This window comes from Letharia lupina (genome assembly GCF_014066315.1).
Source record: "Letharia lupina isolate WasteWater1 chromosome Unknown contig_4, whole genome shotgun sequence".
Classification (NCBI taxonomy): domain Eukaryota; kingdom Fungi; phylum Ascomycota; class Lecanoromycetes; order Lecanorales; family Parmeliaceae; genus Letharia; species Letharia lupina.
The window spans coordinates 1271590-1289558 of NW_023502973.1; the positions used below are offsets into that span (position 1 = coordinate 1271590).

The 17969-nt window shown below is 35.9% G+C and overlaps 3 protein-coding genes across 3 annotated transcripts; all 3 read right to left on the bottom strand.

Moving 5' to 3' along the window:
- Nucleotides 1-1059: 1059 nt before the first annotated feature.
- On the bottom strand, nucleotides 1060-1977 carry HO133_007976 (uncharacterized protein; the record flags this gene model as incomplete). Its single annotated transcript, XM_037298844.1, has 2 exons — nucleotides 1060-1230; nucleotides 1633-1977. 2 exons carry the CDS (start codon nucleotides 1975-1977, stop codon nucleotides 1060-1062), a joined length of 516 nt encoding a protein of 171 aa, XP_037156180.1.
- A 1915-nt stretch (nucleotides 1978-3892) lies between these two features.
- Nucleotides 3893-5840, bottom strand: HO133_007977 (uncharacterized protein; the record flags this gene model as incomplete). The annotated part of the gene is made up of 2 exons (XM_037298845.1): nucleotides 3893-4765; nucleotides 4800-5840. 2 exons carry the CDS (start codon nucleotides 5838-5840, stop codon nucleotides 3893-3895), a joined length of 1914 nt encoding a protein of 637 aa, XP_037156181.1.
- Nucleotides 5841-14259: 8419 nt separating this feature from the next.
- HO133_007978 (uncharacterized protein) lies at nucleotides 14260-15951 on the bottom strand (the record flags this gene model as incomplete). Its single annotated transcript, XM_037298846.1, has 4 exons — nucleotides 14260-14497; nucleotides 14700-15456; nucleotides 15511-15665; nucleotides 15743-15951. 4 exons carry the CDS (start codon nucleotides 15949-15951, stop codon nucleotides 14260-14262), a joined length of 1359 nt encoding a protein of 452 aa, XP_037156182.1.
- Nucleotides 15952-17969: the final 2018 nt, after the last annotated feature.

Consider the following 17969-nt stretch of genomic DNA (forward strand, 5'->3'; position numbering starts at 1 on the left):
GCTTCCCCAAATCTGGTTAGGGTGAACGACGAATTCTGGAACCCGCGTAGGCTACAGAGGTCTGCACCGAAAGTCCTGCACCCGCACTAATACAGCCTTAACCTTACTTTCGAAAAGCGGCCCTATAGAGGGGAAGCCTAAAAATATCTTCTTACAGCGCATAATAAGACTTAAGATACTTCTTTTAGTCTTAATAGAGGCAGTAAACCCCGAAACCTAGCTAGGGCTAGGTGCGATTTTAAAGAACTTCAGATATATTATCCAGGTAACCCTTTAGGTGAGGCGTTATCCGAAGTCTGAGCGCAAGAGTCTTGGCGGGTGTAGGACTTTCGGTGCAGACCTCTGTACTCCCGCATTGAAAACATTATGAAAAATGTTATGAGAAATGTTGGTGATGTTGGAGACTGTGTGGTAAAACTCTATGCCGAATAAAGAAGGCGCACGAGCGAATCTTAGGTCTAAGAGCTGGAGGTTGTTCAAAATTACAGAGGTCATGATGCGTACAGGCCTTTATGACTGTCTCAATACTACCAGTAATCAACAGCAAGCAATCAATACCTGGCCGCTCTGCGGAACGAGTGATGCCTGCAATCTAGCTGAAGCCTAAAGGCAGCAGTTGAGCCTTAGACCAATGTAGTGGAATCGCGGCATTGTTTCGTACTCCGTATAAGGACACCGCCACTACACGCCTCGCCTGCTTATTCTTGTAAAAACGGTACCCATTTACTCTCGCAGACATCAGATTTTTAGAGTATAAACAACGTTCGACGCCTTCGCTTTCCCCTCTGTCTTCCATGATCATCCTCTAACAAAATCGCGATCAATTAGTCCTTGAACGGATCTTCACTCTGATTCCTCGGCTCTCTCGGCTTGGCTGCCCTAAGAAACAGTCTCGCTTGACATCAACATCGCGTTCACGGTCAACGCCGCAAAGCTCAAAGTCAAATCTTCGAAACAACATTGCAGTACAAATCAGTAGTTCAGCCCAGGCGAAACTAAAAGAGCGGAGTCAGGGCCTAGGCAGATATGGAACAGATAATGGAAATTGAACACTCTTGCTTACTTCATTCCGACGCACATCCTCGCACCACGCCCAAACGGTACAAAATATTTTGCCAGGCGCGCTTGGTTTTCTGGCGAGCCCAGCCATCTCTCCGGCTGGAATTCGTATGGATCGTGGTAAATATTGGGATCCATAAGAATGCGGCTGATGGACATGCTGACAGGAGTCTGGGAAAGAAATCATGAATTGTCAGTCAAGCACGCCATATGAACATCATCAGAACTAGGCTCTCGATCATGGTCGCTGTTTTCGAACAGCCCAGGGTGTAAAATAGAGCGTGGCTATCTCAAGATGACAAAAAGGAAAGAGGACATACTCCAGCGGGAAATACCCATTCATCCTTGTTATATGACAATGGCTTTGCCGGCGAGACCAAAGGAAGCCGTGCAGTAAGAGCAGTCGTGATACGAAGCGACTCCTTAACAATCGCTACCTTTTTCCCCCCAGAATCCAAGATCTATTAGCCTGGGCTGCAGGATGTGGCATCGCCGTTCTCAGGCGCAAACTTATGCGAACAGAGACAAGTACTCGAGAGCACAGATTCAAAACAAGAGTATGTCGATACTTACAAGATAGCCTTGCTGCTCCAGGACTTCTAGCTCTGGGTATACGTTCGGCGCCGGCATTATAGCGTCCAACTCACTTCTCAAATGGCTGAGGACATGCGGGGTGGAGTTTACGTGGAACACAACGCGTGACATAACCCTCATTGTTGTTGCCGAGCCACCAACGAGAAGAGTCAGGACTTCTTGAGCCACACGGTCTGGCTTCTTCTCAAGTTCCGGTAAATTGCTGCCCAAGATGGCTCGGTAAGCGTCGACGTTTTCGCGAGAAAGCTCGTCGGTCTTCGTTTCGTGATCATTCTTTTCAGCCGTCAAATGAAGAGATAAGTATCGCCTTGCTGTAAATCGCATTCGCTATATTGCAAGCAAACCGAAAAGGTTCATCGTCAGCCAATCATGCGATACAACCACGTTTCGCCCTTATAACAATATCGGCGGCGCTATTGACTTTTGGGGGAAAAAAGAGAATCTTTCAAACCTTATGCATGAGGAGTATCAAATTCATGTCTGATGAGATGATTCGCATAACCCATCCAGGCACTTTGAGCACAAACGGCATTAAGAAAGGGAATTGTTTGACCATGGGGGTCAACTCGACAATTTTCCCGACTGTTTTTTGCCATTTCTTTCTCCGTTGGTCGTCATCGAGGAGTCCGTAAGTCTCATTTTCAAGATATTTGGCAACGCTATCGGTTGCCCACGAAAGCAAGTAAATACTGCATTCGAACGCTTCCCCACTTTTTGCGTGACGGCTCAATTCCCTGCAAAGAGCTTCTACTGTAGTGCAAATCGATGCCTGAAATGTTTGGACGGTCTTTTTGGAGACAAAGGTCTTCACTGCTGAGCGACGCTGACGATGAATGTAGTGGTCGACTGTACCGAAAGCTGTAAAGTTTCTCAGACAACACTGTGCATTCCTTTCTTTTTCGAAGGCTTCGTGCGAAGAATGAAGGATGACGGTCTCACTTACTTCCTTGGGGAACGCCTGACATATGAGCACTCGGTGCATACTTGTCTCGAATCTTTAACTATTTAGCACATACTTTCTGCCTCATGGGCCACATCAAAGTGTGCATACCGGCCCGGGACCGGGATACAGCGTGTCAAGCCATGTTGGATCACTGACATGGATCTCGTGAGGATTGATGCGGACGACTGGGCCTGCGCAGATAAGAACGAATTAGTCACGATTACAGTCACGTTGTACTATTAACATCGCGGTCAATGCCAAGGTTAGACTGTACCATAGCGTTCATGCATTCGATCAATTTCATACGAGAAGAGGCCGCCTCCACCCTTTATGCAGTCATGATAAAATTCGTACCATTTCGTTGCGGCAGCAATTTTAGGGCCAGGGAATTTTGCAAGCGGATGTAATGTCAGGCGGTAGATCACGAGAAGGATTGTGTAGCCTAAGCAGATTATTAATAAGTGCAGTATGTCGAAGATCATGTTTGCTCTGATGGTTTGGTGGCGAGCACAGAGGTAACACCTGCAACCACAACTTATGGGACTGAAAGAGGTGGGGTTCTGTTCCCTATTATTGACAGTTACCGAGGAGTGGCCATCTAGTAGACTCCGTAGCCGATTTGTTAAGGTCAGCAGATCGGACAATCAACTAAGTTAGACTCGCCGTTTATTCCTGCGTGATAGGTGCATGATACGTTCATGACGTATTCGTGGCTTACAGTACCTGAAGTAGGCCTTTGTAAGCATGATGGATGAAATCTTTTTGTAACTTTGATAGTACATTCTCAATTCCCGCTGTCCCCAATCCTTTTGGGTCATGGTAACGGTAAGTACACTGCCTTTCGATATACGTACACCACTGTGCTCGCGATTCCGCGCTCGATTATTAGTGTTGACTTGTTAAAGTAACTGAGTGGATAAGGATTGCGGGTTCTGAAAGCCGTTGAGAACTGCCATGTAGGTCAAGGCCGAGAAGCTGTTCCAAGAATTTCCTTCGTTGATAGCATCGGCTCTTACGGCACAGTGGCACTAAGTACAACGTGATATGTATGCATGAAGCTAACGCATGTGACCTTTCCTCCGTGCGGCCGTGGAGCTGGCATTTTCGGTAGATATTGCAGCACGCCTTGCCGAATTTCAACCAGTAAACTTTTGGTGGAACAGGCGAAATTTTACGTGTGAAACGTACTTGTCGTAATGAATACGCCCAATCCCCTGAGATGGCCGAAATGTGATGTTGGCTTTCGCCAGCAATTCGTATCGGTTCACCTGCCCCTGAAAACGAAACTTCACGGTGCTAGAGACCGTTTCTAATGTCATCTGCAATTTTTTCCGCTAGCATGTATAACGTTGCCTGCGGATGCCCAGGAGGAATAAAAGGCACAGCTGACATATCCACCACCCTCAAATTCTGCACACCAATCACCCGTGCGTGTGCATCAACAACAGCCCGAGTGTCGCTGGTTTTACCCATGGCGCACGTAGCACCGGCGTGATACAATGGAATGCTAGTGTTCCTGATATAGGTCAGGATTTCTTGATCCGTCTGAACAGTCGGTCCGGGCGCCAATTCTGGGCCTGCGGTGATGTTAGGCACAGTAGCGAAGGCTTGACGAATCCTCTTCAGCGCAGCAACGGCAACTTGCGCGTCGGCGTTGGTGTCGTCTGTGTACCAGCCCATGTTGATGACGGGCGGAACGGAGATGTCTGAGCTGGTAATAGTAACATTACCACGGGAGAGTGGAGCAGACAGCGCTGCTTCGATCAAGCCCAGACCTGATGCAGCCGGGCCTGTAGCTGTCGATGCTAGATACTCCACCTCTGGCCAGTCGGCTGGGAATTTCTTCAAGGCATTGAGCGCCGCTCTGGAAAAATTGCTCCGCAATAGCTGCGGAACTTTCTCGAATGCAATTAATCCGTTGAGCGAGGAGAAAGGGCCCGCTGCCTCTTGCAGGAATTGTGTAAGAGCTTCTGGTTCTTGAAGAAGGTTCTGCTGAATTGGTAGATTGATGGGCTTTGAGACACCGAAGATGGGCTGGTCCTGCAGATTTTGGCCCACTCCTGCGAGATCGACGAGCACGGGAATAGAGCAACTTTCAAGCGTTGCTCGAGGTCCGATGCCTAAGAACAATTGGTAAGAAATTTCAGGAGGCAGCGGAGAAAGGCTTGCCTGATAACATTAATAGTTGAGGCGAATGAAAGACCCCGGCAGAGAGTATGATCTCCTTTCTGGCTGAGACCACATAACTCAAGCTCCGCGTAGTAACATTAACTCCAGATGCGATTGTCGAGTTGAACAATAAACCAGTGGCCTGAGCTTGGGTGTACACGAAAAGGTTAGCCATGTCGATGGTCTGCCGCAAGAAAGACGTTTGCGACGAGGAGCGCTCCCCTGTCAGGGAGTCGATCGTGGACGGTATCCATGACGATTTCCCGGTCAGTGATCCGCTGTTGAAACCCTCTGCGATGATTGGGAGACCAACTGCTGCGAAAGCTTGCTGAAACCATGTCAAAGCTGGATCGACCCAATTGCTGTACGATACGTGAAGGGGGCCGCCGTCGACGCTGAATGCTTGCGGATCAAACTTCACGGTTGCATTGCCGGTCTTGCGCTTACCATCGTCTGGAGGACTGAAGTTGCAAGATTTCTGGAAATAAGGTAGTAAGTTGTGAAAGGTATACGAATCGTCTCCGACTGTATCAGCCCACCGTTGGTAGCTCCCAAGGGTTCCGCGGTGGTACGCCATGGCATTCAAAGCCGACGAGCCTGAGAGGGTTTTGCCCTGCACATAATGTATCTTACGATCCAGAGCGCCCGCCTGAGAGGTAGATAGCAGGCCCCAGTCCACCAATGGCTGTTCTGGAAAAGTCTCCGTGGCCGCATAGAATGGTGAGGCGAAGTATAAGCCGGGAAGTACGCTGTAATTACCATTATCTACCTCATAGAAGCCCCCCGCCTCGATGATGGCTACAGAAAGCGATGAATTCTCGGCCAGCCTGGAGGCTATAGTAATGCCTGCTGTACCTCCGCCAACGACTTTCAGTCTATATGTCAGCTTAATGATCTTAAAGCAAGGTCGATATATCTTTTTACCAACGTAATCGTAGACCGCATCCTGGCCGGGTATGCCAAATGCGGTTGAACGCAGACGAGTCCGGCTCTGGTCGTATTCTAAAGTGCGAGCGGCTTGTGTATAGAGAAAGAGAACCAAGGATAAGGACACGGGACTCGCAGACAGAACCATTTTCAATCAAAATCGAATCCAAAATGAGCTATGGAAGGCTGACCTCAGGTATAGGGAGGTTTTTCCGACACACTGACTTCTTATGATGCCTGAGACATTACCAGCGCTGTCTTCTATACACTGTTGCTGAGGTGGGGTGGCGCAGCCATAGACCATCGACTTGAAAGTGATGGATGGCACAAAGCATAACAAAGTTACTGTTCATGCGTTTTCGGACTTACTATAGGACTAGATGATAATTAGATTACATGGTCAAGGCAATCGGCACTGCCTCATGTGCACGGATGCCATCAGTCCCATAGGATTGGATATTGACACGACGCCCATGTATCTACGCTCGAGTTCGGGTTTTGACAATTGGCAGCCTACCTTGGAATCTGGGAGCTGAATGGGCTGATAACTTGGTAGATCGCGTGTGAGATCGGAGATTAAGGAGGTTTTTCGTGGGGCTGAACAGATGCTCCTCATACCTGGCGCACTGATTGGATTGTCTCGACGGAGTGCAGGAATAGTTCTAATGCTGAATACGGGGCGGTTTCGGGCACGTATTTTGCATGCGGGCCTAGATGCTTTTTCAGCCTATCGACCACACCGCAACACCAGGATTACGGCAAAGATTCCAGTCACTTAATACAGAATGTGTAAACGCCTTGTAAACTCTATTTATCTGTCTGATAAATGTGGTGGAGTAGTTGGTAGGGTTGCAACAACCAGCGGGAGGCAAAGTGCGGCTGACGAAGGTGGACTGGAAAGATGATGCTTTCGATAGGCTTCCTGCCGTAGAGAATTGGGCCAGAATACCATGATCTATCTAGCCTGATATCATGAGATGCCTTGCGCTGATCGTTGGCAGTGCAAGATGCTAGAAAGCCAGCATTCTTATATGTTCGATGATGACCGTATTTGAGTCACATGTGCACCTCCTAGCATGATTCTTTTACCGATTTATCTATGCTATGGTTAGTGCTCGCAAACAGTGAGGCCATACAGAAATAGCGTATGCACAAGGGGATATATAGATAGATGATTAGATATATCCAACACTGGGATAGCTAAGACCTTTCTAGATATGTAAATAATCTAAAAAGACTCTCTAGCGCTAGAAAAACTCTTATCTCTAAGCGATATATTCTAAAGTAAAAAATAAAGCTATATATAAATATAAGTAAGAGAAAGAAGAATAATAAAGCTTTAAAAGAGAATAATTTAAATAAAGAATTAATTACTATTATAGTAAATATATAAATAATACTCGCTATAGATATTTATCTTTCTATTATCGTATATTATATAATAATAAAACGATTAATTAAATAACTATTAAAGTTATTAACGCTATTAATATATATAAAAGAATAAGATAAAGCTAATTTAAAAAATCTTAAATTTATATATATAGTTAATTATAAATTTAGGTTCGCTACGCTCTTTAATTAGATCGGCTAAATTAGCTCGCTAGCCCTTTCGCGCCTTCTTATTAAAAAAATAGATATACGTTATTTATATATAGAATAACTTTTTTATTTTCTATTAAATTTTAAGATTTTTATTTAAAATTATAGAATAAAATTTACGCTTTTAGATAAAAAAAGAATTTTTAAATTTAGTCTTATAATTATTAAAGTATAAGAAATTTAAATATCGCTTATTAAAGTTCGTTTATTAAATTTGCCGACAGCTCTGATAAAAAAATAGATGTATATTATTTAATTTTAGAATAACCTTTTTATTTTCTATTAAAATTTTGAGATTTTTTTTTCGAAGTATAGCCTATAGTCTACGCTTTTCAAAAATGAAATAATTTCGAAATTTAATTCTATAATTCTTTAAAAGTATAGAGTTCAAATATCGCTTATTAAAGATCGCTTATTAAATTTACTCGACAGTCCTGATCAAATAAAATAGTTATGAATTTAATTTATAGGCCTTTACTCGTAATCTTATAATAAGCTTATTAATATATATAATAGAATAAGATAAAGCTAAGCTAAGAAATCTTAAACTTATATATATAATTAATTATAAATTTAGATTTATTACACTTTTTAGCTAGACTATCTAATTTAACTTATTAATTCTTTTAAGCTTTCTTATAAATAAACTAAATATATCTTACTTAATTTTAAAATAACCTTTTTATCTTCTATTAGAATCTTTAATTTCTTTTTTTAAATTATAAAGCGCTATTTACGCCTTTTAATAGTTTAAGAATTCTAAAAATTAATCTTATAATTATTTAAAAGTAAGAAACTTAATAATATCTATTAAAGATCGCTTATTAAAGATCGCTCTATCGAATAGCTCTAATTAAAAAAATTAGATATATATTATTTACATTTAAAATAACTTTCTTATTTTCTATTAAAACTTTATAATTTATTCTTTAAACTTTAGAGCGTAATTTATACTTTTTAATAGTTTAAAAATTAAGAAAGTTAGTCTTATATTTATCTTAAAGTAAGAAACTTAAAGATCGCTTATTAAAGTATTTTTATCCTTCGAGAATCGAATTTAATTTTAAAGTTACTTTTTATAAATTTAATCTATAAACATTTAAACTTATTAATTTATAATCTTATTATTACGATTAGTACTTATAAATAGTAAGATTATATAGAAATAATATATATAAGTAAATATATAGATAAATAATTAAATATAAAAGTATATAAATAAGAGTAGAATTTTTAATTTTAGTTAGATTTTAATAAAGAAATCTTTAACTCGATCTTAATTCCCTCTACTATACTAATATTTTTATTTATTCTAAATAATTTAATTCGTAATAATTCTAGTACAATATCTATCTTCTACTTCTTTAGTCTCTTATTAGCTCTCGCGTTTTTCGAATATATTAAGTTTAATTTAGATTTATTATCATATCTTAATTAGCGAGCTTTAGAATTTTTAGAATTTAGAATTTCTTCTTTTTCGCTAAAGTCTCTTTTATCTTATATCTTTATCTTTTCTTTTCTTTTCTTTTATCTTTCTTCTAATATAAGAATTATACTTCTTAATTATTAAATATATTTCTCTTATAATTTAATTTTTAAGAATTATTTTATCTAAGATAATTTATTTAAAGAGATCTTTATATTTATCTTTAATACGCGTATATTAATTACTCTATATATTTTTATAACTCTTCTAAAATAGCTATTCTATATCATTTCTAAGTATTTAATATATATTTCTTAAACTTTATTACGTTCCTAGCAGTTCCCAGCCTAGCGTGACTTGGCGTATCGCTACTTTCTTTAATTTCGTTTCTTTATAGCTTGCTAGAATCAATTAACTATTATATTAAGAAACGTCTTTCTTTTATATATGAATGTACTTTTTCGAAGAATATACTTACTTCTTATATTCGTAATCTTAATAAACTTCTTTTAATCTCTTCGATATATATTATATTATTACTACGTAGATTATTATTAATCTTATTATAATATTATATATTTATCTTATTTTATTAAATTTAGCTTTTTAAATAGATATAATAATTATAAATAATATCTTATATTATAAAATTATCTTCGCTTTAACTTTCTTAGTATAAAGTCTTTATCTAAATTTTTTATTAATATAAAAATTTAAAACTTGAATATTCTTTTTCATTCTATAGTTATAATTTCTAAATCGATAATAGCTTTTATATTAAATTTTCTTAAATTATAAATAAGATATATTAATTTATACTTTTTAAGAGTGAAAGTTATTCTATATATTTTTACTTATCTAAAATAGATATAGATCTATTTAAAAACTTTATAGTTTCTTTTAATCGATTTTCTATACGTTAATAAATAGATATTATTTTTTATAATTTTTAATCTATAATTAAAGTTTAATCTTAAAGTATTTTTTAATAAATAATACGTTAAAGAATAGAATTAAAATTAATAATATCATGAATCTTTATAGAATATTACTTTTCGCGAACTCTATCGCGTTAGTCTTTCTTTTTAATAGAATAAATATAACTTTATTCTTTAAAAAGCTCTCGATTTATCTTATTAAATAAATTATTTCTTTTTTTTTAAAATTATAGAGTAATCTTTAATAAGAGATATTATTAAATAAATTTATTATATTAAGAAATAAAGGATTAATAATATTATCTCTATCGTAGTTCTAGATTATATATACTACTTCGACTATTACTTTTAACGCTCTTTTTATAAATCTTTTTCTTCTTATCTTTATTTATTCTAGAGAGAGAAGATTATTATTTTCTACGTAGTCGCTTAAACGTTTAACTATTATTATCTTAAGTATCTTTTCTAATATACTTAATAGAATAATAATTAAATATATCTAATATTAAAATAGCTAAAAAATTTCTAAATATATAAATAATTTAGAAAAAAATTCTAGTATTAAAAAAACTTTAAAATAATCTAAGACGTTATTTAAAGAGAATAAAAGTCTTAAAGAGAATTTTAAACGATATTTATTATAGTAAATAAGAGATATTAATAATATTAGCGCGAATAAATTAAAAGATATTAATATTATAATAGTAATTTAAGTATATAATCTAAGTAAATAATAAAATAAAGACGATAGAAATTTAATTTTTAACAATTTAATAACTAAATCTTATTATTACTAAAGTCGATATTACGTACTAATATTATAACTTCTTTATAAAAGAAATAATCTAAGTAATAATTCTTTATATTAAATAATATTAATATCTCGCGATAATTTCTAATAACGATCTTTATAATAAAGAAAAAGTCTCTTAATTAAAATAGCGATATATTAGATAAAGCTTCTTATTTAAAGAGATATTATAAGACTTTAATTATATATATATTATCGTTTAATATAACTATCGTAGATATAATCTTATAATAAAATAGATTTATTTTAAAAGCTAAAAGCGTAAGTTTTAGATAATTATCGAAAAATCTTATCGAGCGACGTATAAGAAACTATTTATCGAAATTCTTCTATTAAGAATCTCGCTTATTATAAATAAATTTATCTATATATAGAGATATCGCGAAGATAAAATAGAAGAAGATATATAGAGTCGTCTTAACGTAGATTAAATTTTTAAAATAAGAAAGAATTTAATGTAAATGTAATAAATTTTTATTAACTAGATATCTTTCTTTAATATTAACTTCGCTATAAAGATAGCGACTATTTATAATAATATATTATAACTAAGAGTAATAATATATTAAGATATTATTAAATTCTATATCTATATAGATCTATCTAAGGCCGATAAGATATATCTTTATAGATTTCGACTTAACACGATAAGTATTTAGGTTAATAATTTAGTCTATAAGAGCATTTATAATTACTAAAAAAAGAATTAATTATCTTTAAGTACGTAATAACTAATATAGATTAATCGCTAACTCGAGCTTCTAATATAAGATATTTTTTTAAAAAAAAATTAATCGTAATTCTCGCTTTAGTTAGCTTATTCGAGAAGAGTCTTAATTATATATAAATACTATCGAATCTAATTTCTAGAAATTTAACTATAAAATCTAAAATAATCTTTATATAAATAATTTAAAGATTTAATTCGCTATATAGTTAATCGAATTATTAGATATATATAATTACGTTATTATTTAAGAAAAGAATTATAAAGATATTATCTAAATAGTAAAGTATTACTTTCTATAGAAGAATCGCGATTAAGATTTAAATAAGAGTCTTTATAAAGAGATATAATAGAAATAATAGAAATTGTTCTTTTTAATAGCGTTTATCGTAATTAAGATTAATTAGTTATTAATTAAATATAGCGATTAATATATATCTAAAAGTATCTTTAAGATCTCTTTTAACGAATTATATCTCTAAGTCTTTATATAATAATATTTCTATTATATTATTATATATAGTATATTTTAGTATATCTTACTTTGTCTAGATATCGTTATTAACTAAATAGTCGTATAAGAATAAGAGATTATAGATTCGTCTTTAATTTTTTATCGAGTTTCGATATTAAATCGAGCGACGAATAAATAATAAGGATTAAAACTAAAGACTAATCTCGATTAAATTATATTAATATAGCTATTCTTAAAGATTTATTAATAATATTTAAGATATTAAACGTATTAATAGATAATTTTAATTATAGTAAATTAAAATAAGTTTAAATATCTATAAATTAAATTAATAAAAAGTAATTCTAAAATTAGATTCGATTCTCGAAGGGTGAAAATACTTTAATAAGCGATCTTTAATAAGTAATATTTAAATTTCTTACTCTTAAGTAAATATAAGATTAAAGTTTAAAATTCTTTTATTATTAAAAGGCGTAGACTACGCTCTATAATTTAAAAAAGAAATAAAGAAATTTTAATAGAGAAGTAAAAGATTATTTTAAATTTAAATAACATATTTTACTTTATTTTAATTAGAGCTGTAGATTATCGAGTAAATTTAATAAGTAATCTTAAAAGAAATTTCAAATTACTTACGTTAAAATAATTATAAGATTAAATTTTAAATTTCTTAAATCGTTAAAACGCGTAAACTACGCTTTATAATTTAAATATAGATTTAAAAAGATTAAATAGAAAATAAATAAGTTATTTTAAAATTAAATAATATAAATTTATTTTTTTAATAAGAAGATTAAAAAGAGCTAATAAATTAAGTTAAATAGTTTAATTAAAGAGTATAATAACTCGAAATTTATAATTAATTATATATTTAAACTTAATCTTTTTTAGCTTAACTCTATCTTATTCTTATATATATATTTATATAATCTCGAAAGTCTATCTTAGCGCTCTTTCGAATAATAATTAAAATAATATTAATAAAATTTAGATTTAATTAAGTATTTAACTATTTAAATTAGTTATTAATTATTAACAATTTTTAATAAAGTAAATTTAAGTTTAATAAATTATATAGCGCGTATAAAAACTTTTTAGATATATACTATAGTAACTATAGTATCTACGAATATCTTAAGAGTTATTTTATTTTAGAAATATAATTATCTAATAATAATTAATTTAAAGCTATTTATAACTAAATTTTAAACTTTAAAATATTTATTTAATAAGTAACTTTATTAATAAACTCTATAAATATATAAATAAATATAGCGCTCGAGAAAATAGTTACCTCTATTAAAATTCTTATAACTTTAAAATTATTCGATTATAGCGAGCTTATAAACGCTAAATATATTAATATTTAACTTATTATTATTTATATAAATTTCTTTAAATATAAAAAAGTCTTTATAACTTTAATTATTCGCTTTTTAGATTTTAAAATTATTTTAATTACTTTAAATACTCGTAGTAATAAGATAAGATAATAAGTAAGAATAAAGTTAAATTTATAGATAATAAGTAATTATAATAAACGTATAGTATATAAATAAAGAACTTAATTAAAGTTCTTCTTCGCGCTTAAATACGCGAAGTAATTAGCGATTATTAAGTATATATAAAAATAATATATTATATAATTATAACTATTAATATTTTTATTCTTTTTAATTAAAATAATATATATATAAATTAATTTAATAAAGTTTTTAATCTTAAAGATCTTAAAGAAGATTTACTTAAAGTATTTAATATTTATATTTCGAAATCTTTTAATAATATTAAGAAAGGGCTTCTTATCTTTTAAATAACGAAATAAAATCTCTCTTCTTTTCTTTTAATTCGATTTAGAGTTAAACGAGTTCGAGTTTAATATATCTAAGTAATAATAATAATAGTTATAGCGATAATAATAGCGATAATAGCGTAATTTATAAACTTAACTATTATAATAACAGCGATAATTTCGCTTTTCTTAAATCTTAAATAATTAAATTCTTAATTCTTAAAAATCTACTCTAATAATAAGTAAAAGTATTTCTTTAATCTCGTTTAGATTAATAATATTCGATAATATCTTATATATAATAATCTTCTCGTAAAGAAAAGATCTTTTTATCTTAATAACTTTCTTAGCTTTAAAGGCCTTATTAATTATTTTAAATTTTTTTTAATAATCTTAAAGACGAGAGTAACTCGTTTAATCGTATTTTTAAATTAATAGTAATAGCGAGAGCTATTATAAAGTATATAAAGAGTATAAATATATTTATAATAATAAAATAGTATATTTATAATAATTAATTAAGAGCTAATATATATAAACTTAACTACGAAGAAAAAGAGAAGAATAAAATATTAAAGGAGAATAATATTCGAATAAAGAGCTAACTATTAATATAGTAACTATATAAATAATACTCGCCATAGATATCTATCTACTTACTATCGCATATCGCATATTAATGAAACGGTTGATTAAACAATCATCAAAGCCAGCAACGCCAGGGTCTTATAATGGACCCACTAACCCACAGTCCCACTGTTGCGAGATATCAAAGTATGTCTCTTTCTTCACAGGATCATAGGAACTCTTTGGTGAATGCCCCTTGAGGGTCGAATTCCTTCTTGAGGGCTCGTAGCTTAGTGAGTCTCCCCTGACCTTTGAAACGTTGCTCTATAGGACCAGTGCGGGTGCCATGTGGTAAGTCGACATGAGTTTCAGGTTTCGTACCAAAGCGCATGGTGTCGATCGCGCGCTGTTCGAATCCGAAGACTTTATCCCAATTTTCTTGTCTTTGACACCAAGAAAGGCAATGACTATCGCACACATCAGTAGTGCCTTTGTCACCTCCCCAAGGAGTCAATATCAGATTCCTTGAAGTTTGACTCAACTCAAATGAACACCAGCGTGTTGTTGTTCTCCTCTATCTTCTTCATGGCGCTTTCGATATTCAGTCTTCGTCTCGCAGGAACTTCAAAAATGGATCCTCAATGAAATTGTAGAGGGTAGTTGACTTACATCCAGATGCGAACATCATGATGGCTGAACGCGGAATTCGTTGGGATGTCAGGTGGTGGTAAGCAGTGCCACTCGATGAAGTACCCTGAAGACGCAGCATCCGGACAGGAATCAAGCAGCTGTTGGAACAGATCCGCCAGTTTCAGAATATTTGCAGCTTTCAACTCCTGTAAGCCGGCAAGAGTGAATCGTCTGAAGCCTCCTTTGCCGCATGCAAAGTCAAGGTGGTCGCTGAGGTTCGGGACAAGCGGTGTCGTCTCGCTGAAAAAGGACGGTCCGAGGTCTGTCAAACACTGAAATATTTTTGGGCCCTCTGTAAGATCGCCGAAGTAGTGAGGTACAACGGCGATCGTAGGCTGGAAGTACGGCGGAGGTGCTATGATCATTAGAAGACATGCTGTACGGCTTTTCGGAGTGTTCACAAGTGTTTCTATCACTTCGAACACTTCCGCGGCACGTTCGAGCGGATACATGAAGTTCCCGATCCAGTGCCGCCCATCGTGGGTACCGAAGATGGTCAGAGGGTATGTTCTTAACGTGATCTCGATGACAGCCCCGAAGTAGAAACCGGCGCCTTTGATGGCCCAAAACAAATCGGGTTCGTGCACATTGTCGACGTAGACGAGCCGACCATCGGCGAGAATTACCTTTGCGGACAACATATTGTCGCAAGCTAGACCCATGAGGCCTGTAGCGACACCAAGGCCTCCTCCTAAACAGTACGGAATCACACCTATAGTATTTGCGTTTCCGACAGCTGTATTGAATTATTCACAACTCCTAAAGCCATCGAGCTAAGAGCATTTCATACCTGCACACTCCCCTGCATCCGCAAGAACTGTGGATAGCTCTTTCATCAACACGCCACCAGCCACAGCGACTTGATGTTCAGTGGAGTTGACTTGAATGGATTTGAAGATGGTGAAATCGAGAACGAATCCATCGGTACCAATTGTGGACCACAAGCTGTGGCCGCCACATACTGAGACGAAAGGTATTTGATGGACCGATGCAGTTTTCACCTAGCCGTATCATGTCACTACAGGACTTTCTCAGCGAAGGGCGTTGAACTTGCCGTCGTGACTGCATCAAGCTCGTTCGCAACTTGTATGATAGCTCCAGGAACCTTGACGTCAACATCAGACCAGCGCAGCAACGCAAGCTGAAAATCTTTGCTTGAAGCATCAGTATACACGCGAGCTTCGGGAGAAAGGTTAATTCTCAGCTCAATGATAAATCGGCTCAGCGCCATCTCGAACTCTTGAAAACGGGTGGAGGTTGACTGAGGTGTGAAAACTGAAACTTTGAGAGATTAAATGGGTTCCTTGACATCGAAGGTGTCCGCGCTTGCTCCGAGGTCACACGGGGGACTGAAATCCTGAGGGTCCGCCAAGTGAAAGTCCCGTCTTCTGAGAATGGTGTATTTTGGATGGTTACGTGTATCATACACCCTCAGGATACGAACACCAAGAATGAGTAGGTTAGTCTAATTTTCAAAAAAGTCGAGTCGTGCGACGTGCATATGACATATATGCGACGTGCACGCAATGTGCATGTATGACTCAGTCTAGTTTAGTGCATTGGTGAAAGCTGATCAAGACCACAAAAATGGCTATCTTGTCACAATTCTACTGATCGGCTCGTGTTGATCATGTGTGCATCTTCTGTGCCTTCTCAGTTGATTTGTGATGCCCGACTAAAGCCAGGCTACACCTAGAAAAGAAGAAGCCCCGCAGCACCATTGTACCAGCGCCAATAGGAATCGAAGCTATTACGAACTAAATCCCTCTGAACGCACCTAAGATGTGATGTGGGTGCACAGGTTGCTGCCACGTCACCAGGGGGTGCGATAAGTGAGTAAGGTAACTAGGCCGGATTTGGACTGCAACCGAGGCCTCGAGGAGTGGGAGGGTATTTTTCTGAAGGAAATCTAGGCTAGAGTAGATGAGATGCCTGAGCGATGTGCTTGGCTAGTAAAGAATGGTGGTAAGGGCATTAAGCCGGCGACATGGTAATCAAGTAGCATGGGATAGACGGAAATGTAGCCATTCAATGCTGGAGAAGCTATGTCCAAATCCGGCCTAGTTACCTTACTCACTTATCGCACCCCCTGGTGACGTTGACCGGACCACGGGAATTAGATCCGAAAGGAACAGGGATTATTTTGCTGGTTTGTCATGAGCAGGGTCAAGAAAGCTATCATTTGTTGCGAGGCAATGCAATACACATCAATACACACCAGTAAAATTTGATCAATGATGATAAAAGGGGTAATTTCTAAGAACAGATCCCCATCAAGCCGGCGTTCCCGGGTTACAGCATCTGTAGCCTTGGAACACGACGACTTTGACCTGCACCAAGGAAAATCCCTCACACCCTTCTCCTAAAGCAGTCGGATCCGCTTTCTGCAAAATTGCCTTAAAAACAAAGCAAATCTGACACGCATTGAAAAATTGCTTCACACCCTTATATATTTTTCGCAGTAGGGTTTCTTTCCTGCAAGGTCGCATCGAAACACGTTAATTTATATTACCTTACCTCCAATCATGCCCGCCAGTTTCCGGATCCAGTAGCAGATTTTCTTTAATTCCGCGACTTAGGCACTTATGCACCTCACCTCTTAGAGTAGATTCGTATGGCACGCTCCGTGTCCAAGCCAGGCATAAGCCGCCTTCAGCCCGTCGACGATCCTTTGATGCAACGTCCCAAGGGGGGGGGGGCTTCTCTGAGCTGAAAATGCTTCAAATTTAAAGGATGCAATATGATTCCCGTGGCACGGATGACATCCATGTATCTGCGCGGAACTAATTACCAGTATTGCCCTCACCGCCGTGCACCCTGCAAATCTCAGCTGCGTTAATGAGTACGAGGCATCTATGCGTGGGTTCAGGGTTCAGCTACATCTTAGGGTATGTGAAGTATGCGTTTGGCCAGTGAAATTGTGACCGTGTATCTATAGCGTGACTACTTGCTAAGAGACCCCTGCATTCCCTACGCTGGAGATGTCCTGCAAGGCATACGCTGGAAAATGTACTAGGGTATCGAGCAGTGCAAAAGGTCTAGAGTAGAATTGACAATACAGCAGCTGGAGCACTCAATATTGAGAACAGGTGGGAGCTTGCTGGATTTTTTTCGTGATTTATAACGTGACGCATATTCCCGCAGCCAAATCCTGTTCGTAAATGCCGTATCGAGGAGTAGCGAGACTATGGGCCAATGCTGGTCAGTACCTGCAGCTTGAGCTACAACGCTGGATGTCCAAAGGGGAGA